The sequence below is a fragment of the Salvia splendens genome, chromosome 3 (genome assembly GCF_004379255.2).
Source record: "Salvia splendens isolate huo1 chromosome 3, SspV2, whole genome shotgun sequence".
NCBI classification, from domain to species: domain Eukaryota; kingdom Viridiplantae; phylum Streptophyta; class Magnoliopsida; order Lamiales; family Lamiaceae; genus Salvia; species Salvia splendens.
This window is the reverse complement of record NC_056034.1, coordinates 45,215,433-45,233,793: the sequence shown is the minus strand read 5'-3', so window position 1 is coordinate 45,233,793 and position 18,361 is coordinate 45,215,433. Positions and strand designations below refer to the sequence as shown.

Sequence of the window (18,361 nt, the reverse complement as noted above, 5' to 3'; positions counted from 1 at the left end):
CTCTTACCCACCTATATATACTACTACTAACAAAGCTACCCATAAATACTATGTGTTATGTGTGTGGGCCAGCATTGGTTTTTTGAAAGGAACTGATGAACTGCAAAAGCCTGTTCTGGTGGTGTCGACTCCAGATAGGGAATGATGGCAAGACAAAGCTACAAAAGAAAATCAAAGCTGAAAAAAATGATTAATTTCTTTTTGATGTTTTGCTACAGAGAGTGGTATTCTGTGAATGCAATCTTACTCAACCATAACATCACCATTTTCGTCATCACCACGTTTACGTTGTGTTATAGTACTATGTTCACTAATCACTATGTGTGTTTTCATTCATATCTAGTAATCATAATAATAATATATCATTTCTACTACTTTCTTAAAAATTAATTCAAGAGTTTAACATAGTATTTCCAGAATCTTGCTAGTGTTTGATTTGTTTTACAGTATATATGTACGTCAAGACTAGCAACGAAAAGAAATAAGTGGAGTAGTAGTCGTATTTAATTTGGCACTTAAATTCAAGATCAGTTGACAGGTGTAATTTCTATCTCTGAAGACATTGAATCATACGTTGAAACATACGTACTTTTAACTCCAAGTTGAGTATAATAAAGAGAAGCTAGAATGTAGTACTCCATGTTTTATGTTTATATGTTTAATGTTTAAATATTCTTTTAAAGTAGTTTATATTTAAAACATTAAGTAAGTAGTACTTATTACACTCCTTGTAATATACGGTATTACGGATTTCAGTAGGGCTGGGAAAAAATACCGAAATGCCGAAATACCGGCCTTATCGTACCGAAAAAATACCAAAAATATCGAATTTTTGGTATATCGTGATTTTCGGTACGGTATGATACTTTACTGAAATATTTCGGTAAGGTAAATGTATGAATTTTTATATACCGTAATTTAAGGTATATACCGTAAAATATGAATATAATAATATATAAAGTATTTTATATATTTTTAAATTATAAAATTTATTATGAAATGTAATATAATATGAATAAAATATACTAGTATTTAATACCCCATATATTATTTAAATTACTATAAAATATAAATAGTATTCTAAAAATTCAAATATTCAATTTTTATTGATATTGAAAGTAAGGTATACCGCAAAAGTATGGTATACCGAACTTTGGTACGGCATACCGAAAATGAGGTACGATATCGGTATGAAAATTCTCCATACCGAAAATAAGGTATACCGAAGTTCGGTATACCGAAAATTTTGATAAGATAAAGGTATGATTTTTTCGCATATCGAATTTATGGTAAGGTATACGGTATGGTGGTTTCGGTAAGGTATACCGTATCTACCAACCCCTAGATTTCAGCCTTAGTTTGTTAATACTTACTCCAATATTTTACTCACAAAATAGTAAAATCTTAAAACAGACAGAAATATTTCTTATGACAAATGCCTTAAAATTAATACTCAGTCCATTCCTAATTGATTCCTATTCTCTTTCGGGACATCCCACCTAATAAAATGACCGTTCCTTTTTTTCAAAATATAGCATACTTACTCTGTTTTATTTTATATTTTATCTTATACTTTATTCTTTTTTCATTATTCTACTTTGTTCTTTCTTATATTTTTTTTTCATTTAAGTCTTTCTAACACTATTTTCTTAATACTTATGAAAAGAAATGCATCGCTTTGTTGGTTGAAAATTGACTGTGATACAAAGATACACTAACCGGACGTAATACAATCCAATAAAGAATGGAGAAATTAAACGGAAATAAACTGAATTGAAATTACAAAGAAGAATTCGAAACAATAAACCGTAAAGATGTAAGCCGAGTCGAGGAATCATCTTTCCGCAAGACGAGATACGCCCCGGTAGTGCTCTCGGTTTGGCGTGTCGTCCCCAAAGATAAAACGGCTTCGTCTCTGAAGTAGCAGCACCGCTAGCAGCAGAGCTCCGACGAACGGGATTAAGGCGAGGGCAGAGCTTCGACGGGAAGATTATGCAGAGAGGGAGAGAGCGTGTATGCAAGAATGCTTGAGTTTGTTGTGTGTTGAATGCAATGGATGCATGCCTATTTATAGGCCAAGTCCACCCGCAGGGGTTGCTGGAGTCAACAGACATAATGTATGTCATCAAGGCCATTGACCGTAACCGCCGGGGGTTACTGACTGGTGCACTAGCCGTTGGGAGCTGAAGAGACACGATGCATCTGAACACACTATACGACGGGATACACCATGGACCGTCGGGGACCTTTTGTCTCCCGTTATGCGTCGGGGTCCAGCGGGGACCTTTTGTCTCCCGTTATGCGTCTGGGTCCAACAGAGATAGCGTGAAGTTTGAGGTGGTCTGAAAAGAACAAGCGGGGCTTGAACCACGCTCAATGACCAGCTCCAAAGAACAGCCGAAGGCACAAGGCACAAGGGGCACGGTGCGCGGCTCGCGGGCGGGCGCGGCGGTGCGCGCGTGTAGGCTCTGTCACCTATCTTATTCCACGATAATTATTACACATAATAATTCATCTTATTAAATACTTCATCAAAGAAGTTTATCATCCCCGATGTGGGATAATTAACACTTAGTTAATTGATCCCTTAGTTTTTCTCATAGTTCATTTCTAGCTTTATTGTAAATAACTTTAATATATTATTTCTCACTCACAGGGAATCGGATTTGAGAAAATGAATATGCTACGGTCATCTACTCGAAACGTAGATCGACACTATTGCATTTAATTTTACAAAATTAAATATATTTTATTATTAGTCAAAGTCGTTTGACCAAACACGATTCCAACACTTATATTATGACGGGATGGAGAGAGTAAGGAGTACTATGCATTGAATCAACGACGTTGCATGAGATGTCTTAAATAAGAAATTCTAGATAGTTCCAATGCAAATAAAATAACTTCAAAATTTAACATTATCCGATTTGTTGGTAAATGTATTATTATCCGCAAGTTGGATCAATCTGAGTGATTCATTTGATTTTGTTCAATAAATTGGTACACCTTTGCGGGTTTCTTTAAAAAAAATATTATTATTAGCCGAAAATTTTACGTGTCGTCTTCTCAGAGCTTACTCAATTTGCACTGTATTTGCATGTATTTATATATACTTATGTGTAATATTATATAGTTAAGGCTATCTTAGCCACGAATATCAGTTGGGGCAGGTAGTAAATCCAACACCTTGGTTTTTTGACTTGAGGGTCTCATTGTTCAACTTGGACGTCTAGTTTGAAAATTGAAACACTTCTTACTATAAACTTTAATTAGGTGAGAAATAATAATATAAAATTTTAGATATTTTGTGAGCCTGATGTAAGATTATCTTACCAAGAAACTTTGATTAAGTTATTCTCAATGGTTTTTTTATACTAATAGTGTTTTTCTATATAAAGAAATGCTCAAAATTAAATCAATTAGTTTTCATGAGAATAGTGATCTTACAACTACTCCAAGCTAAAAAGAAGTTACAAACAACAAGCACAACACACGACAGAATATGCAATTATTGAAAATTTAAATGTGTTGTATCCCACATTAGTAAGTAGCTGTACTAGGAAATTTTAAAACGACGAGGATTTAGCCAATTTGTTAGAGCGATGTCTAAGATTAAGACAATGCATCATACTTGAGGAGAGGTGGTGAGCGAGCGGACTAGCTGATATAAGGTTGTGAGACACACTATTAAGGAAAAACACGCCACAGAGACAAAACAAAATAACAAGCAATGCAAAAATACTAAGGATAAGAGTAGTTATTTTTCGGCACGATATAATTTGAAATTTTGATGAGCACTTCTTTATTAATCTAACCCTATTGACGAGTTTTGGAATAAACCATATATATATATATATATATATATATATATATATATATATATATATATATAGACTTATATTATAAAGAATCTATCAGCAATCAGCTATATTATTGCAATTCATCCATAGCCGCCACATGAAAGTTGAAACATGTCTGGTTTTAGGCAACCCATATTTTAGAATTGCGACATGAACCAGAGTCGTGACATACTGACATATCATAAGTCTTGGAATTAAGTAGGGTAATTAATAAATAATACGATGTCTCCTATTTTGAGTCCCGAAATACTAATAACAAATTAACAATTATCATCGGTTATATAGAACACGTATGACCTGTACATGCATGCATCTAAATACATACTTTCTCCATAAGGATAGAAAAACTGACAACTAGTACTAAATTAACGTACGTGTCACCATTACAATTTACAGATGCTATTTGGCCAGAAATTCCCCTACAATAAGAGCTTCTTGATCATCCACGTATCAAATTTCTGTTTATTGTCTAATCTTCATAATTTGTTTGGTAAACTATGATTCAGCGTATACTAGCGTTGATTCGGATGAGAGTTGTAAGTAAATTGTATGCTAGAGCTTGTTTACTTCGCTAGTTATGTCAAGAAAAAAAAATTAGATGGATTTTGCAAGTTATAATTTTTAATAGACCTTAGAAATAACTTCAGGTATGAAAATATGTCATATACTAATTCATACTAGTATTTAGCATTTCTAACTAAAAACATAAGTTTATATGCTCTAAACAGCCTCATCGATCATTCAAAGTAAATCAGCCTCATCGATTGTATTGCATGGATTTGTTTATGGGTCACTTCTGAAAGATTTGTTTATAACCCGACACCACATTAGGAACGCAATTGACACATCAAGACATTACAACCCTACTTGAACTTGAGTCATCCTAGAACCAACTCGAACATGGGTCATCCAGGACCCAACCCAAGCCACATTAGCTCCGATACTACTTGTTAGGACCATCGACCCCATTTATTTATTTTTGAATTTCTCCCAAAAGATCTCAAACTAATTATAATTGGATAACACTTATATATAACATCTGACGTAGAATGTGTTTGTAACCCAAACCTAATTACATTCTAGCTTAATAACCCTTGATAAATTGATTCACATAATCATAAATTTCATAATTGTATAAATATGTATATACATATTTGCCTCAATTCTAGAACTGGTGCTCGTGATATTGCCCAGAGTATTTTACTCTTATGAAAAAGAGTGAAAATATATGTAAGTTGTAAATTTGAGGTGGCCGTCAATGTGATCGAATCAATCTTAGTCACGAAATTTGAATTAAAACAAAAGAAAAACTATTTTAAATGCGAAAAACAAAAATTGGTTTAATATATTTGGTCGAAGCTATCATTCGCCGAAATATATATGTACCCATTCACCCTAGTATTTATTATTCCTAAATACACTCTATTAACTTTGCAACAAATATCTAAAATTTAATAACTCAATATTCTAAGTGCGGTTCTACAAAAAAAAAAACGAAATATTTGCAAATCAAATATCGTGCCAATTAAAGACTCTTTCCTGAAACAAACATAGATTATTGCATTCTAATTTGATATAGCAAACCTAACCAAATTGGATATATACGTTTAGTCGATGAAAATCGAGATCGCCAATATTACTGCCCAACTATTCCTCCAAGTGTGATTTGGTGAAGCAATCGATTTGACTATCGTAATTACCATCATGAAAATGTCTCTTTTCACTCTAAAAAAAGAAAATATCGCATATTCATTGAGAATTTTACCACGTGAAAAACTCCTTACTATTACTATGACACTTCACCTTATTCACAAGTACACTAATTGCCAAGTTTCAATGTACTAGTGTTATACTTCTATAAATATATATTTAAAATAAGACTGAACTACAAAAATGTCTCTGGACTATGTGTTTATCTCGCTCATAGTCTTTAGACTTTAAAAATATCGTCGGATATCCTTGGACTAAGGGTTTATTTCGAAATTAGTCATTTTGACTATTTTCCACCCGAAAATGCCCTCTTGGGCTGTTGGACAATTTTGTCTTTTCACATTTTTTACTTTTTCAATCTGATATTATTTCAATAATGTTCTAAATCTGATATTAATTTAAAATTATCTTCTTCTTCCCTTTTTTCATCCTTCATTTTGTTTCATTTTTAAATATCATATTTAAGTTTAAAAAATTAAATTTAAAACATTAATAAATTATTTTAATTAAAATTAATCATTTATAACTTTGATTTTCAACCTTTCTTACAATTGAATGTGTAACTTTGATTTTCAACCTTTCAATTATTTGATAGTACTTTCGAGAACTACCACTTGATTTTTTCTATATTTTTTCTTGCCATAGAACATTTTACACAGCTTAGTAAAGAGAGTTAACTGTTGTTTAACTTATTCGTATTTCTTAACTACTGATCACATTTATTTATGTTTAGAAAACAGACCAAATCAGAAATTAACAAATATTTTATGGTATTGATGTCAATTTTTACCTTTAGTGCTAAAAATATTAACAGCTACTTAAATCACAATATTTAATCAAATTTTAGTTCGTTTCATAAAATTTAAGATAAAATAAAAAATTTTAAAATATCAAATATTTTCAATCACAAAACTAATGTCTTTAATTAGTGATATTTTTATTAAAATAAAAGAAAGAAAAACAAAAGGAAAAAGATACTTATTATATAATGATACAACGTCGATTTGAACATCACCGAAAGACGTTTTTTACACAAATGAGACACTTATGACAAATTAAAACTCCATAATTTCATGTTTTATTTTAAAAATCTTATAAGACTATAGAAATGAAACTATGCAGCCAGCTCACACAAAACTCTTTTATAATAGAATACATAAATTAATAATTTTAATTAAAAAGAATTTATTAGTATTTAAAATTTTAAATTTTAAATTTAATTTTAATTAAATCTAATATTGAAATAAATAAACAAAGTGAAGGATGAAAAAATGAAAGAAAAAGATAATTTTGAAATATATCAGATTTAGAACATCATTGAAATAATATCAAATTGAAAAAGTTAAAAATGTGAAAAGACAAAATTGCCCAACAACCCAAAGGGCATTTTAGGGTGGAAAATAGCCAAAAGAACCAATTTTGAAATAAACCCTTAGTTCAGGGGTGTCTGGCGATATTTTTAAAGTCCAAGAACTATGAGCGAGATAAACCCATAGTCCATGGACCATTTTTGTAGTTCAATCTTAAAATAATTTAGTCTAAGTAGTTCACATGCAAATTTACAAGACCTTTTCAAATTCAAAATTATAAATATTAATTACTCTATGACAAACTAATACAATATATTTATTGTATCGAATATTAATTACTCTATGATAAAAATTTTAAAACACTTGTAATAGCGTTTAAATTTTTATATTTTTAAAGATGAATTTTTTGTGGTGAGTAATCATAAATAATAGTAGTAAGTAGGACATCATTAGTATGTGAGCGGTAATCGTATATCTGGAGTAAACTATAAATAATAATCTAAAATGAATCTACATATGGGAGTGAAATAATGTGTGGGCCTGGAAATCATTAGCATTACAAAAAATGAGAAATGAAATCCACAAAATGTCACTTAGGATCTTGAATTAAGGAGTAAGCTTGAATTGCAATATACTAATCGTATATAGCTAGGAAGGATTCAAGTAATTAATACAGTAATTAAGAGAATTGTATAAAATCAATGATCTTATATATAAATATAACCACAAGTCGACTTCAAGAAATATAGATGTAGGGAGACAAGAAACCAATTGAAATGAAGTGCCACTTATAATTCATTAATCTAACACATGGTTGTGGTTGCAAATTCATAATCACAAGTGTGACCATGGTCCGAAACTAGCTAGTTCAATTTTACAATTCACATTCTCTTCTCACAAGACAAATGTAATTGTCATAGTAATATTTAACTAATGACATCTCGTCTAAGATATGAGTCGAATCTTCAAAACATTAAAGTCTTTAAATTGACTCCCGTCAGAAATTAATGTCGAGAAAGTGTTCTTTTTTCGAGTTATTAAGAAGTTGATTGTTGTAATTGACTCAAGTTGTTGTTTCATGGTTAGTAGTAATTGTTTATGCAATCTCCTTATCCATTATATTATGTTCTTCTGTGAGTTGCAATATTCTATACTTAATAATAATTAGGATATATAAACTAATCCGACCCAATGTAAGTATTATTTTTAAATCGAGTTGAATCAAATCTAATATGGGTCAATTTTTTGGTGCGAATTGTTAACACGGCAAGATTTTTTTGTGAGACATTAATTCTACATATTTAACTCGAATTATTGAAGCTAGCTATGAGTATAATATTAGCAATCTGAGCTAATAGTACATAGTATATCACAATTTCTTTATTAATCGTCCGCAAAACATAGTAGTATCACTTTTTTGGGATAATGCACCACAATGATTTCTTATTTATAAACTCTATAGAACAACATAAAAATTCTAGTCAATAATTAATAACTAATTAATAATTCAAACATGGGTAGATCAATTTAACTAAGCAAATCTGACTTATTATGCCATCTAAAACGTTTTACAGTTAGATATATTAATTAAGTAATATAGATTAAAAAAAAGCACAACTGCACTATTATAACTCAATGGTGTAAATTCAATTGCGATAAATTTTCGCAATTATTGCACTTGCTGCAGATAAAAATAACACTAAAGAAAACACAAATAATATTATTTAATTGACTAAGCAGTTTTATAATTGCGAAGTCATTATGTTAATCCCCATTCATAAGAAAAGTCTCATTCCAAAGACTCGTAGTTCCAAAGGTTTAATTAAGGCAACATTACGCCATTATGGCATAAGCACCATCTGCAGTAACACTGCTTAAAGAGACACTTCATCTAAAATCAGAAAAGGAAAAAAGAAAATATTGTACAAGAGCTTTTATATTATTTCTAATGTATTGGATACTAGTATTAATTTTGTAGAAATTAGAAAACGATCGGCGGCAGCAATATTTAGACGAGTGAATTGACTCATTAGTCTCTAATATATTTGGTTGTAACACTAATATAATTACGAATGAGGTTTTTAGCCACTTGGGGAATGACATGAGATTTTAGGAGAAATTGTTTCATTTTTTCCTAAAACAACTTCTTCTAAAATCTCATGACATTTTCTAAGTGTGGCATCTATTATGGGATGGAGGGAGTACTAATTTACAAATGCTAACATGTAAAATTCTAAATATAAAATAATGTACCACAAGCTTAATTTCCGCGAATATGAGTCACATTTTTTCATTTTAGTCCATCGGCAAATAGGAGTCCCAGTTCATTATTACTATAAATGATAATAGGTCTCACATTCTACTAACACATTTCATTCATATTTATTTAAAACTAATATATACAAGTGAGACTCATATTTCACTAATTTTTCCGTCAATTTTTCTTAAAATCTATACTGCCAAAAATGAGACTGCTACTAGCGGACGAAATGAGTATAGTACTTTGATTTTTTAGGATGATTATAAATGAGTAGTTATTGATTCAAATGAACTAAACTCCTACCACCTTCTAAAATTTTAAAATTTTTCGAAACACTATATATACGCTATTTGCACGTCATTTTCATTCGCACCACTTATTTTAATAAGTTTTCTCCCCATCTTAATTTCTGTACAAGAGCAACAACGTGAAATGAGTAACGTGGGTGGTAGTAGTGGTGGTAGTGGTGGGGATGCTGAGGAGTACGAATGGCAAATGAACGAAGAGTTGGAAGCCTATACGTCCCGTGAGATAAACAGGTTGATACAAAGGGCCTTGCAATTAGGGGTCCAACACGTTTGTGGCATGTCGACTGCATTACTGATATAATGTATGCCTGTATTATCTTGCACAACATGATTGTCGAAGATGAAGGTGTACAACTGACTAGTTGGGCCAATGACGATGCTAATGAAGCCGGCCCAAGCCACGGCGTGGCCGCCCCCAACGTACGAAGGGGGTACCTCACGATGAAGTCGGCCGCCTCAAGGCACATGCCGACATGCGCCAAGTGGATGCTCATATTCGACTCCAAAAGGATTTAATTGAAGAGTTGTGGGCGCGGAGGACCGCACGTCGTTAGATTTTTTTAATTAATGTAATTTTTTTAATTAATGTAATTTTTTTAATTTAAATATTATTATTGAATTTTTCTGTATCTGTGTTGTAAATTTAATTCCGTATTTTGTGTGATTGTTAATTATTTGTTTTTTATAATTTTGTTTATTGTGGCTAGTCTATTACTTGTCCAGTTGCTTGTTCTGATGATGTGACAGGAGGAGTTTTAATCCTGATGATGTGGCATGAGAAGTTTTGGCTAACTATTACTATTGTGGATGTTCTTAATACTTGTCGGCAGTCGGGTATGATTTTGGCATTAATTTGGTTTTGATTAATCAATTTTGAGTTAGCTTGGACTCACTTATTTGGTTGAACAAAATTATTTTGAAGAAATTAAAAAGTGTTAAGTAAATCTTGAGTCGGCATGGCTAGAATGGATAGCGTTAGCCATATCCAATAAAATCCTTAATGAAAGAGATAAGTAATCAACAAATTTGAGCTCAAACAAAGGCCGTACATGGCCTCCTCTCTTGGCTTCAGCTGTGCAGTTCCCATCTCAATCTCAAGATGGACGAAAGGCAGAAATCAACGAGCTACAATTCGGTGCATAGGATGGGTAAACACTAAACACACCGCACGCCATCCCCAACTGTTTGTTGTATTGTCTCTTTGAAACGGGTTTTATGAAAGGCAGGACCCGGAAGGCATTCTCGGAGCTCCGAAGCCGGGACACATAGCGGGACTTGAATTCAAGCGAAAACTCGAGAAGGATTCTGAGGCCAAAGAAGCATTTGAACGCCAAGTCCGAGAAGAGAAAGATCGCATGAGAAAACTTCGCGAGGTAAAGCCTTTGTAGCTCAAACTATTTTTTTTGTCTACTTTGTAGCTTGTCTTTTCGATTCTGATATACTCCACTATGTATGTTTTTGGTGTTTTCATTAGTCTCGGGTGATACCGGATACTGTAGAGGAGTTGGTTGAGTATTTTCTAGATACTGAAGCTCAGATGATCGAATTTGAGATTTCCAGATTGAGGCCTCGGTACATTTCTTGATTTATACCACGTCTCGCATTTTTCATGACAACAACTATTGATTTTTACTCAAGTTTAGTGTACCTTGTTATCTCTATGTTCTTGGAACTCAATCTTGATTAGTAAACTCATACATATGCTGATATGCGTTGTTATATGTGTCATTCAACAATAATATGCTATCTTATCATGATAAATCAACCATATGGGATAGAGGCGTGAGGTTTTTCTAGGGGATTACTGTTGAGTTACTAATAAGTAAGATGTACTACAAGATAAAACAATGGTGACAACGCAAAAGAAGTTTAAATGTTGCAAATATTAGAGCAAGTGTTTTATAGTTCCGGTGTGAAACTGAAACAAGCAAGAGACATGTTAAATTTGTTATGTCACACAAAGCATTTAATAAATGTCACCAAAAATTCCTCTTCTTGTTCTGCTTTTATACGTTTAAATTAGCTAGTTTGGCATTCGGCCCAAACTTGTTGTTTGGTTAGAATCAACTGTGCGCTTAAAAGAATCTGCTTAAACTGTTGGGCGTGAGCGAGAAAATAATTCATGCATTGGGCTATTTTTTCTCTGATAAACTTTTCATGGTATGGTGATACCAAAATGTAGATTGAACGACGAATTTTTCTCACACCTGAAACTAGAACTGGGGAAACTCAAATTTTCTGTGTCTAAGACTCAGGTTTGTCTACTCCTGTGCCCCGTATACCCCCTTTACAAATAAGGAGAAGCGCTAAACACCTATTAACTGGTTTTGTTTGTAGGATGTGGAAGACAGAGTACTTGAGTTAGAGACGCTGCAAAAAGCCCTGGAGGAAGCCACAGGTTAGGAGTAATAAATAGTTTGCGAAAGAAATTTCTTTAACATTTTTTTTTATCAAACTCGCTATTCTCCTACAGAAGCATATGATAAAATGCAAGCTGAACTCATAGCAGCAAGGCAGAATTTGATGAGACTTTTACAATCGACTGATATCAAGGCGACTGTATGCTACTTATCTTCTCTCAGAATATGTTTCTTGTTCCCTTTAGATCACTGACAGCTTCTTCTTACACGATGCAGCTCTTGGACTTGCTTGGGGAAAACGCATTGAATAGATCCTTATTGACACTCCTTGATCAAAACATCGCAAGTGCATATCAGGGTAACCAGGTGAGAAAAATAATTCATTTTTAATTGCTCTTGGCTCTATTTTGTACATATAGAGGGTTGTTCTTGGTTCTAGCGTTTGACGTGAAATCCATAAAATTGTTCAAATCATTCCATGATTTATTCAAGTTGATTGAAGATAAATAACACAATTTGTAGTACTCCGTGATGGATATGGAAACCAATCTGTCATTACCCTGTTTAACATTCTGATGCTACTATTTTATTACCTAAACTCGATGATGCAGAAACAGGTTGCGGAATACATGGAAAAGATTCGTGGGGCGATGCTCAAGTATATCACTGTCTGATTCGTGTAGAACGATGATGTACCAAATATAACTATGTATGGTTTATTTACACATGTGCAGAGATACTGGTTCTCAAATTCAAGATATCAGGTGTTCATCATTCTGCTGTAGGTATAATTTTACCAAAATTAAAGAGCTTGGAATGTTTTATTTTTCTTGATGAATGTAAATTCAAGACTGTATTATTCCATGACCGAAAAAGGAGAGTTATTTGAGACTGAGTAGTTTGCTTGTTAGCAATTCTAAGGCCATCCCCAATGCAGCCACCTCAGGGGTGGGCGCCCACGAGACCCTGCGTGTCTGCATTGCAGGGCTCTCGGTGCCCGCAACGGTTTTTCTGGCTTTTAAATATTTTTTATTAATGTAAATATTTTTTTATCTGTAAAGATCCACATTCGAAACCCTAAATTTTCTCACGCTTCACTATCTTTGTCTCACTATCTATTAATTTTTCAGAAGAGTGAACTGAACCAAATGATCCTAACTTTTGCACTTGTTGTATCAGTGACCCCTAATAAAAAAAATAACACCAGATGGGCCTAACGTTAAATATAATCACGAATAAAGTTTTTTCGGACCAAAACACCTTCAGGCCTTAAAAGGGCATTTTTGTCACTCCATTATATTGCTGACATGTGATTTCTGCCACATTTCTGTCAGCAACTTCTTAGGTAATTTTCTAATATGTTTTTGTACTTCATACATAATTAAAATTTTATCATTATTTACACTTTCTAATTTTTTTATAATATACATATTTATCATTATCTGCATTAATTAATATGAATATAATAAAATGAGACCATTTCTTCCTTATAAAACTCATTTTCTGGTATTTTTCCGTGTTTTTATTTCCCGTAATTTATTTTATTTACATTGATTTATGGATCAATTTTATTTATTATGAAAATATCCTTATTTTACAGTATTAATTTATAAATTTACATTGTCTTATTTCAAATACTATTATTAATTTATAAATCTTGAAGGATTAAATAGCTAAATATCACATGCTTGAATTTTTTCAAAATATTACTCACGTTTCAATTTTATCATGAATGGCAAGAAACTATGCAAATTTATATCTAAAGATTGAATGTTCATATGATGTTAAAAATTTCAGTTTGAGCTAAATTAAAATTACATCAATAAAATATCAATCATAAAAACCGTCTTAAAGTTAGGCTTAAAGTAACAAATTAGTTCGATGATATATAATGAAATAATATTTTAAATGTCAATGTTTTCAATAAAATAATTATTGTATCATTTAATTAAATGTGAAATATTTTTTATTCTCTGTATTATTGATTCGGATATTATTGCATAATAACTTCACTTTTCCATATTTTTGTTTCTCAATGAATTTCCTACATGATATAACTAGAAGGACATAAGAATTTATTTTTGTACAAATATTGACAAAACTTTAATCACGTATGAAGTACTAGAACTTATTAGGAAATCACTTAAGAAGCTGCTGACAGAAATGTGACAGAATTCATATGTCAGCGAATTTAGGGATTGCCAAAAATGTCCTTCAAGCTATTTGGGCATTTTCGTCCGAAAAGTGGCTAAAAAAACTTCATTTGTGATTATATTTAACGTTAGGCCCCTCTGGTGCTATTTTTTTTGTTAGGGGTCAATAAAACAAGTGCAAAAGTCAAAGTCATTTTGTGCAGTTCACTCTTTTCAGAATTGGATCAAAGTGCTCAAGCGACGTTCATGGCCTATGCGACAACATTAGGGTGGGATCCGAGCCAGGTTCCACCCGCACAAGGCATAGTCCTGACAATGGGGCATTTGAAGTTCGAGCCATTTTGTAATTGGGTCTTATGTCTCCACATAAATATTCCTGAGTTTTTTTTTTGGGAAATTTCAACCTTTTATTTCAGCAATTTAGAAGTCCCAAAATCTGGCTTGAAAGCTATAAAACGTTGATGCATCTTTTTGCAGGTAAACTTGATGTCTAGAGATAATTATATGTTGATCTCGAGCTCTCGAGTTTGTCAGCTTTGTGCCCACTGGATGGCTGTTATTGGTCCAAAGTGAAGGACTTGGCTCCTTTTATGAGTGAATTTGGACTTAATAAAGTATCGAGTTATAGTTGAGGTACACATTTCTGGTTTACAATTATATTAAGTAATTATTTTACTGGTCATCCCTGTATCTATATGATGGGGTACGAACTAAACCCTAATGGCAAGCCCAATAACAGTGACGGCCCATCAGCCCAGAGCCCAAGAAAGAGTATCTGTTCGGCACCAAAGAGTTCGGCACGACCAAAGAGTTCGGACTCAGCCTACAGCTCGGTAAAAGCCGACCAGTCAAGCTCTCCTCTCAGATCGGCAAGAGCTGATCGGTAAAGTCCAGCAGTTCGGTCTCAGCATTCGACCGAACTAGGAGTTAGTGGACTCATGAAAGGCCTCCACGACCTCCGCTATACCCACGATCTATTTAGTGGTACGAAGCAGTTATTGAGCAGTTATTGCTCACCCACGATCTTGTTAGTGGGGCTGCAAACCACGACCTTTGTTCAATGTATAAATAGAACTTAGATCAGATAGAAAAGGGTTAAGCTCTCTAGAGATAAAAGCATATAGCAAGTCTGTGTTGTAAGCTGTAATTCCAGATCAAGCAATACAATCTTGCCCTCCCTTCTTCCCGTGGACGTAGATTTACTTCAGTAAATCGAACCACGTAAATTCACCGTGTCGTAATTTATTTTTACGAGCATTCATCATCATCAATAATTCGCGGATTCATCACTGGCGCCGTCTGTGGGAAACAGAGAACAAAATTTGTGATAAAGCGAATTTTTGATCCATTTTTTCCACCCAAAAAATGCATACCAGATCGCAGAATACCCGTATTCCAGCCCGTGAGAACCAGGAGGAAGCCAATCCATCCCATAGGTCGGGAAAACAGCCTAGGGATAAATCCACCACCAGTTCTCATGGCGAAGGAACAAGCCGCTCCAAAAATCGTCCCACTGAGTCTTCCCAGCAGCCCGATTTGAATGAGGCTGTCAAGCAGTTTTTGGCTGAAAAGCAGGAGGAATTCTTAACCTTCCTGCGAAAAAGCCAAAAGCAGCCGGAGACGAAAACGACGGATTCTCCTTCTCCCTCCGCACAAGAAAGTCACTACCGCAGTAGTGTCGCATCTCCCAGGAGAAAGAATCCTCAACCCCGACATATTCCAGTTCCTCCTCGGTACCGGAATCACAGGAGAACTCAATCTCCTCCATACCGACGAGATATCGGATTCGCCGTGTACGGAGCACTGAAGACTCCGTTCTCGGACGACATCACCCGAACTCCCCTACCACAGAACTACCGAACTCCGTCGATGACTTACGACGGGCTCGTGGACCCTCACGATTTCTTGGGGCGCTATCAATATAACATGGCGAACCAGGGTCTCAACGAGGTCCACATGTGCAAGCTGTTTCCCGAGCTGCTCATCGGGAACGCGAGAAGGTGGTTCGATAGCCTCCCCCAGGGCAGCATCAGATCTTACCGAGATTTAATGGATGCCTTCCACAGGAGGTTCTTTCAGAAAGCGGAAGCCCGAATCACTTCGGCTCAGCTGCTTTCCATTCGTCAAGGTCGCGACGAAAAAATCAGCGACTTTATGACAAGATTCCACAAGGAATGCCTGCAAGTAGACGATCTCAACGATCTGCTTGTCATCTCGGCATTCCAAAATGGAATCCTGCCCGGAGCTCTCTACAGGAAGCTCGTTGAGTGCGGTCCGCAGACAGCTCAGGAAATGTGGGACATTGCGGACCAGTACTCCCGGGCCGATGAGGCAGACCGTCGCAAACGGTCGTTAGACAGCTCATCGTCCCGAGGAGACAGAAGGAAGCCCGATCCTAGCGATCAGGGGCATCCTCGCCGGACTCCATTTGAAAGAATTCAAAGGGCTCCGGTGCAAGACAGATTGGGACCCCGTCTCAATCCCGAGAAGCCGCCCGCTCAGTTCGTACCGCTGAACAAGCCGAGAGCGGAAATTTTCGAACTGCACTCTGACCTGTTCGAAAAGCCAAAGCGGATGACGAAATCAGCCGCGCGCCGACCCCAGGATAACTACTGCTCCTACCATCAAGACCACGGTCACGATACCGAGGAGTGCAGAAACTTGGCTGCAGGTATCGATGTTCTTGTGAGGGCAGGGACATTGAAAAAATACCAAAGCAAGCAGTCAAAGAAGAATAAAAAGCAGAGTGGTGCGAACTGCGCTCCTCAGGATCCGAAAAGGCAGCCGGATCCCGAAGACGATGACGAGCCGCAATATGATGGAGTAATCCAGACTATTGACGCGCTCCCTGCCGGGAAGACCAAGTCGTCCCTAAAGTCAGAACGCAGAGGCTCCAATCGAGAGGAGCCAACGCATAAAAGGCTGAAGCAGGACGAAGTGATTACGTTCTCGGCTGCTGATCCCGTCCCGGCCATCTCTCCTCACCAAGACGCCATTGTCCTCCAAGCCGGAGTGGCAAACAAACTGATCCACAGGGTGTTTGTGGATACAGGAGCGTCGGTTAGCATTCTTTTTAAAGAGTGCTTCGACAAACTAGAAGTGGACCCAGCTCGGCTCAGTCCGGCTCCGCTTCCCCTGAAGAGCTTCACCCAGGAGGACACCCGCCCTGAAGGTATTATCAGCCTTCCGATCACGGTGGGGAAAGCGCCTACTAGCTCCAGTACGATGATTGAGTTTTTCGTGGTGAAAGCTCGGTCCCCGTACAACGTCATCCTGGGAAGAGACTGGCTCAACACAGTTCGGGCCGTTTGCTCCACCTATCACCTCACCATCAAGATCCCTACTAAAGGAGGGATAGCGGTCATCCGAGGTGACCAAAAGAGAGCAAAGGAATGTCTGCAAATTGCGCTTAGAAGTGCCGAGCAGTCAGATCGGCACCACCAAGCATAGCAATCACAGCAGCCGGAGTCAGAGGCGATGACCGAAGTCATACCGGAGCCGAACTCGATGACAGTTCAGCTGTACGAAGACGATCCATCCAGAACGGTTAAGATCGGTTTCGCGGGAACGCCCCTACTTCGGGAAAAAACCATCCAGCTCCTCAAGGAGTATAAAGACGTCTTTGCATGGTCTCCGTTGGACATGACCGGAGTGCCCCCCGAGGTAATCACTCATCGGTTAAATATTGATCCTTCAGTCCGGCCGATAAAACAGAAGCAAAGACTCTTTGCGGCAGAACGAAGTCAAGTCATCCATGACGAAGTCCATCAATTATTGAAGGCGGATGTGTTATTCGAAGTGAAGTATCCTTCGTGGGTGGCCAATCCTGTCATGATCAAGAAAAAGGAAGGAGGATGGCGGATGTGCATAGATTTCACCGATCTAAATAAGCACTGTCCCAAAGATTGCTATCCCCTTCCGAACATAGATAAAAAAGTAGAAGCTTTGATAGGCTTTGAAATTTTTTGTTTTCTTGATCTGTACAAAGGATACCATCAAGTTTTAATGGATGAGATTGACGCTTCAAAAACGGCCTTCATTACTGATTTCGGCATTTTCGCTTATAAAAAGATGCCATTCGGTTTAAAGAATGCCGGAGCCACTTATCAAAGGATGGTAGACAAGCTTTTTCGGCACCTGATTGGAAAGGAGGTCGAAGTGTATGTTGACGATATAGTCGTCAAAAGCAAAAGCACTTCGGAGTACGAGCACAACCTCAAGTCCACTCTCAACGTGCTCAAGAAAGCCAACCTCAAACTTAATCCCCAAAAGTGTACCTTTTTGGTAGATTCGGGAAAGTTTCTGGGTTGTTGGGTTTCAAAGGACGGACTCAAGGCAAACCCCTCAAAAGTTCAAATCGTTCAGAACATGGCAATGCCGAAGTCCATACATGACGTGCA

At 35.8% G+C, this 18,361-nt stretch overlaps 1 protein-coding gene across 2 annotated transcripts; it reads left to right on the top strand.

Moving 5' to 3' along the window:
- Window positions 1–10,414: 10,414 nt before the first annotated feature.
- On the top strand, window positions 10,415–12,706 carry LOC121793402. 2 transcript variants are annotated; one of them, XM_042191407.1, is made up of 8 exons: window positions 10,415–10,596; window positions 10,675–10,821; window positions 10,923–11,020; window positions 11,631–11,703; window positions 11,786–11,846; window positions 11,922–12,007; window positions 12,085–12,174; window positions 12,426–12,706. In XM_042191407.1, the coding sequence occupies exons 1-8, from the start codon at window positions 10,498–10,500 to the stop codon at window positions 12,480–12,482; spliced, it is 711 nt and encodes a 236-aa protein (XP_042047341.1). In that variant the 5' UTR covers window positions 10,415–10,497; the 3' UTR covers window positions 12,483–12,706. The 2 variants fall into 2 exon arrangements, with proteins under 2 accessions (XP_042047341.1, XP_042047340.1); XM_042191406.1 differs by having other exon boundaries at window positions 10,418–10,596; window positions 12,420–12,706.
- Window positions 12,707–18,361: the final 5,655 nt, after the last annotated feature.

Bases quoted from the DNA above. Each gene is read 5' to 3' on its own strand.
- LOC121793402 (XM_042191406.1), top strand. From the start codon at position 10,498: ATGGCCTCCTCTCTTGGCTTCAGCTGTGCAGTTCCCATCTCAATCTCA. The intron at 11,704-11,785 runs GTTTGTCTACTC...TTTTGTTTGTAG, and splicing joins TTTCTGTGTCTAAGACTCAG to GATGTGGAAGACAGAGTACT. The intron at 12,008-12,084 runs GTATGCTACTTA...TACACGATGCAG, and splicing joins CGACTGATATCAAGGCGACT to CTCTTGGACTTGCTTGGGGA.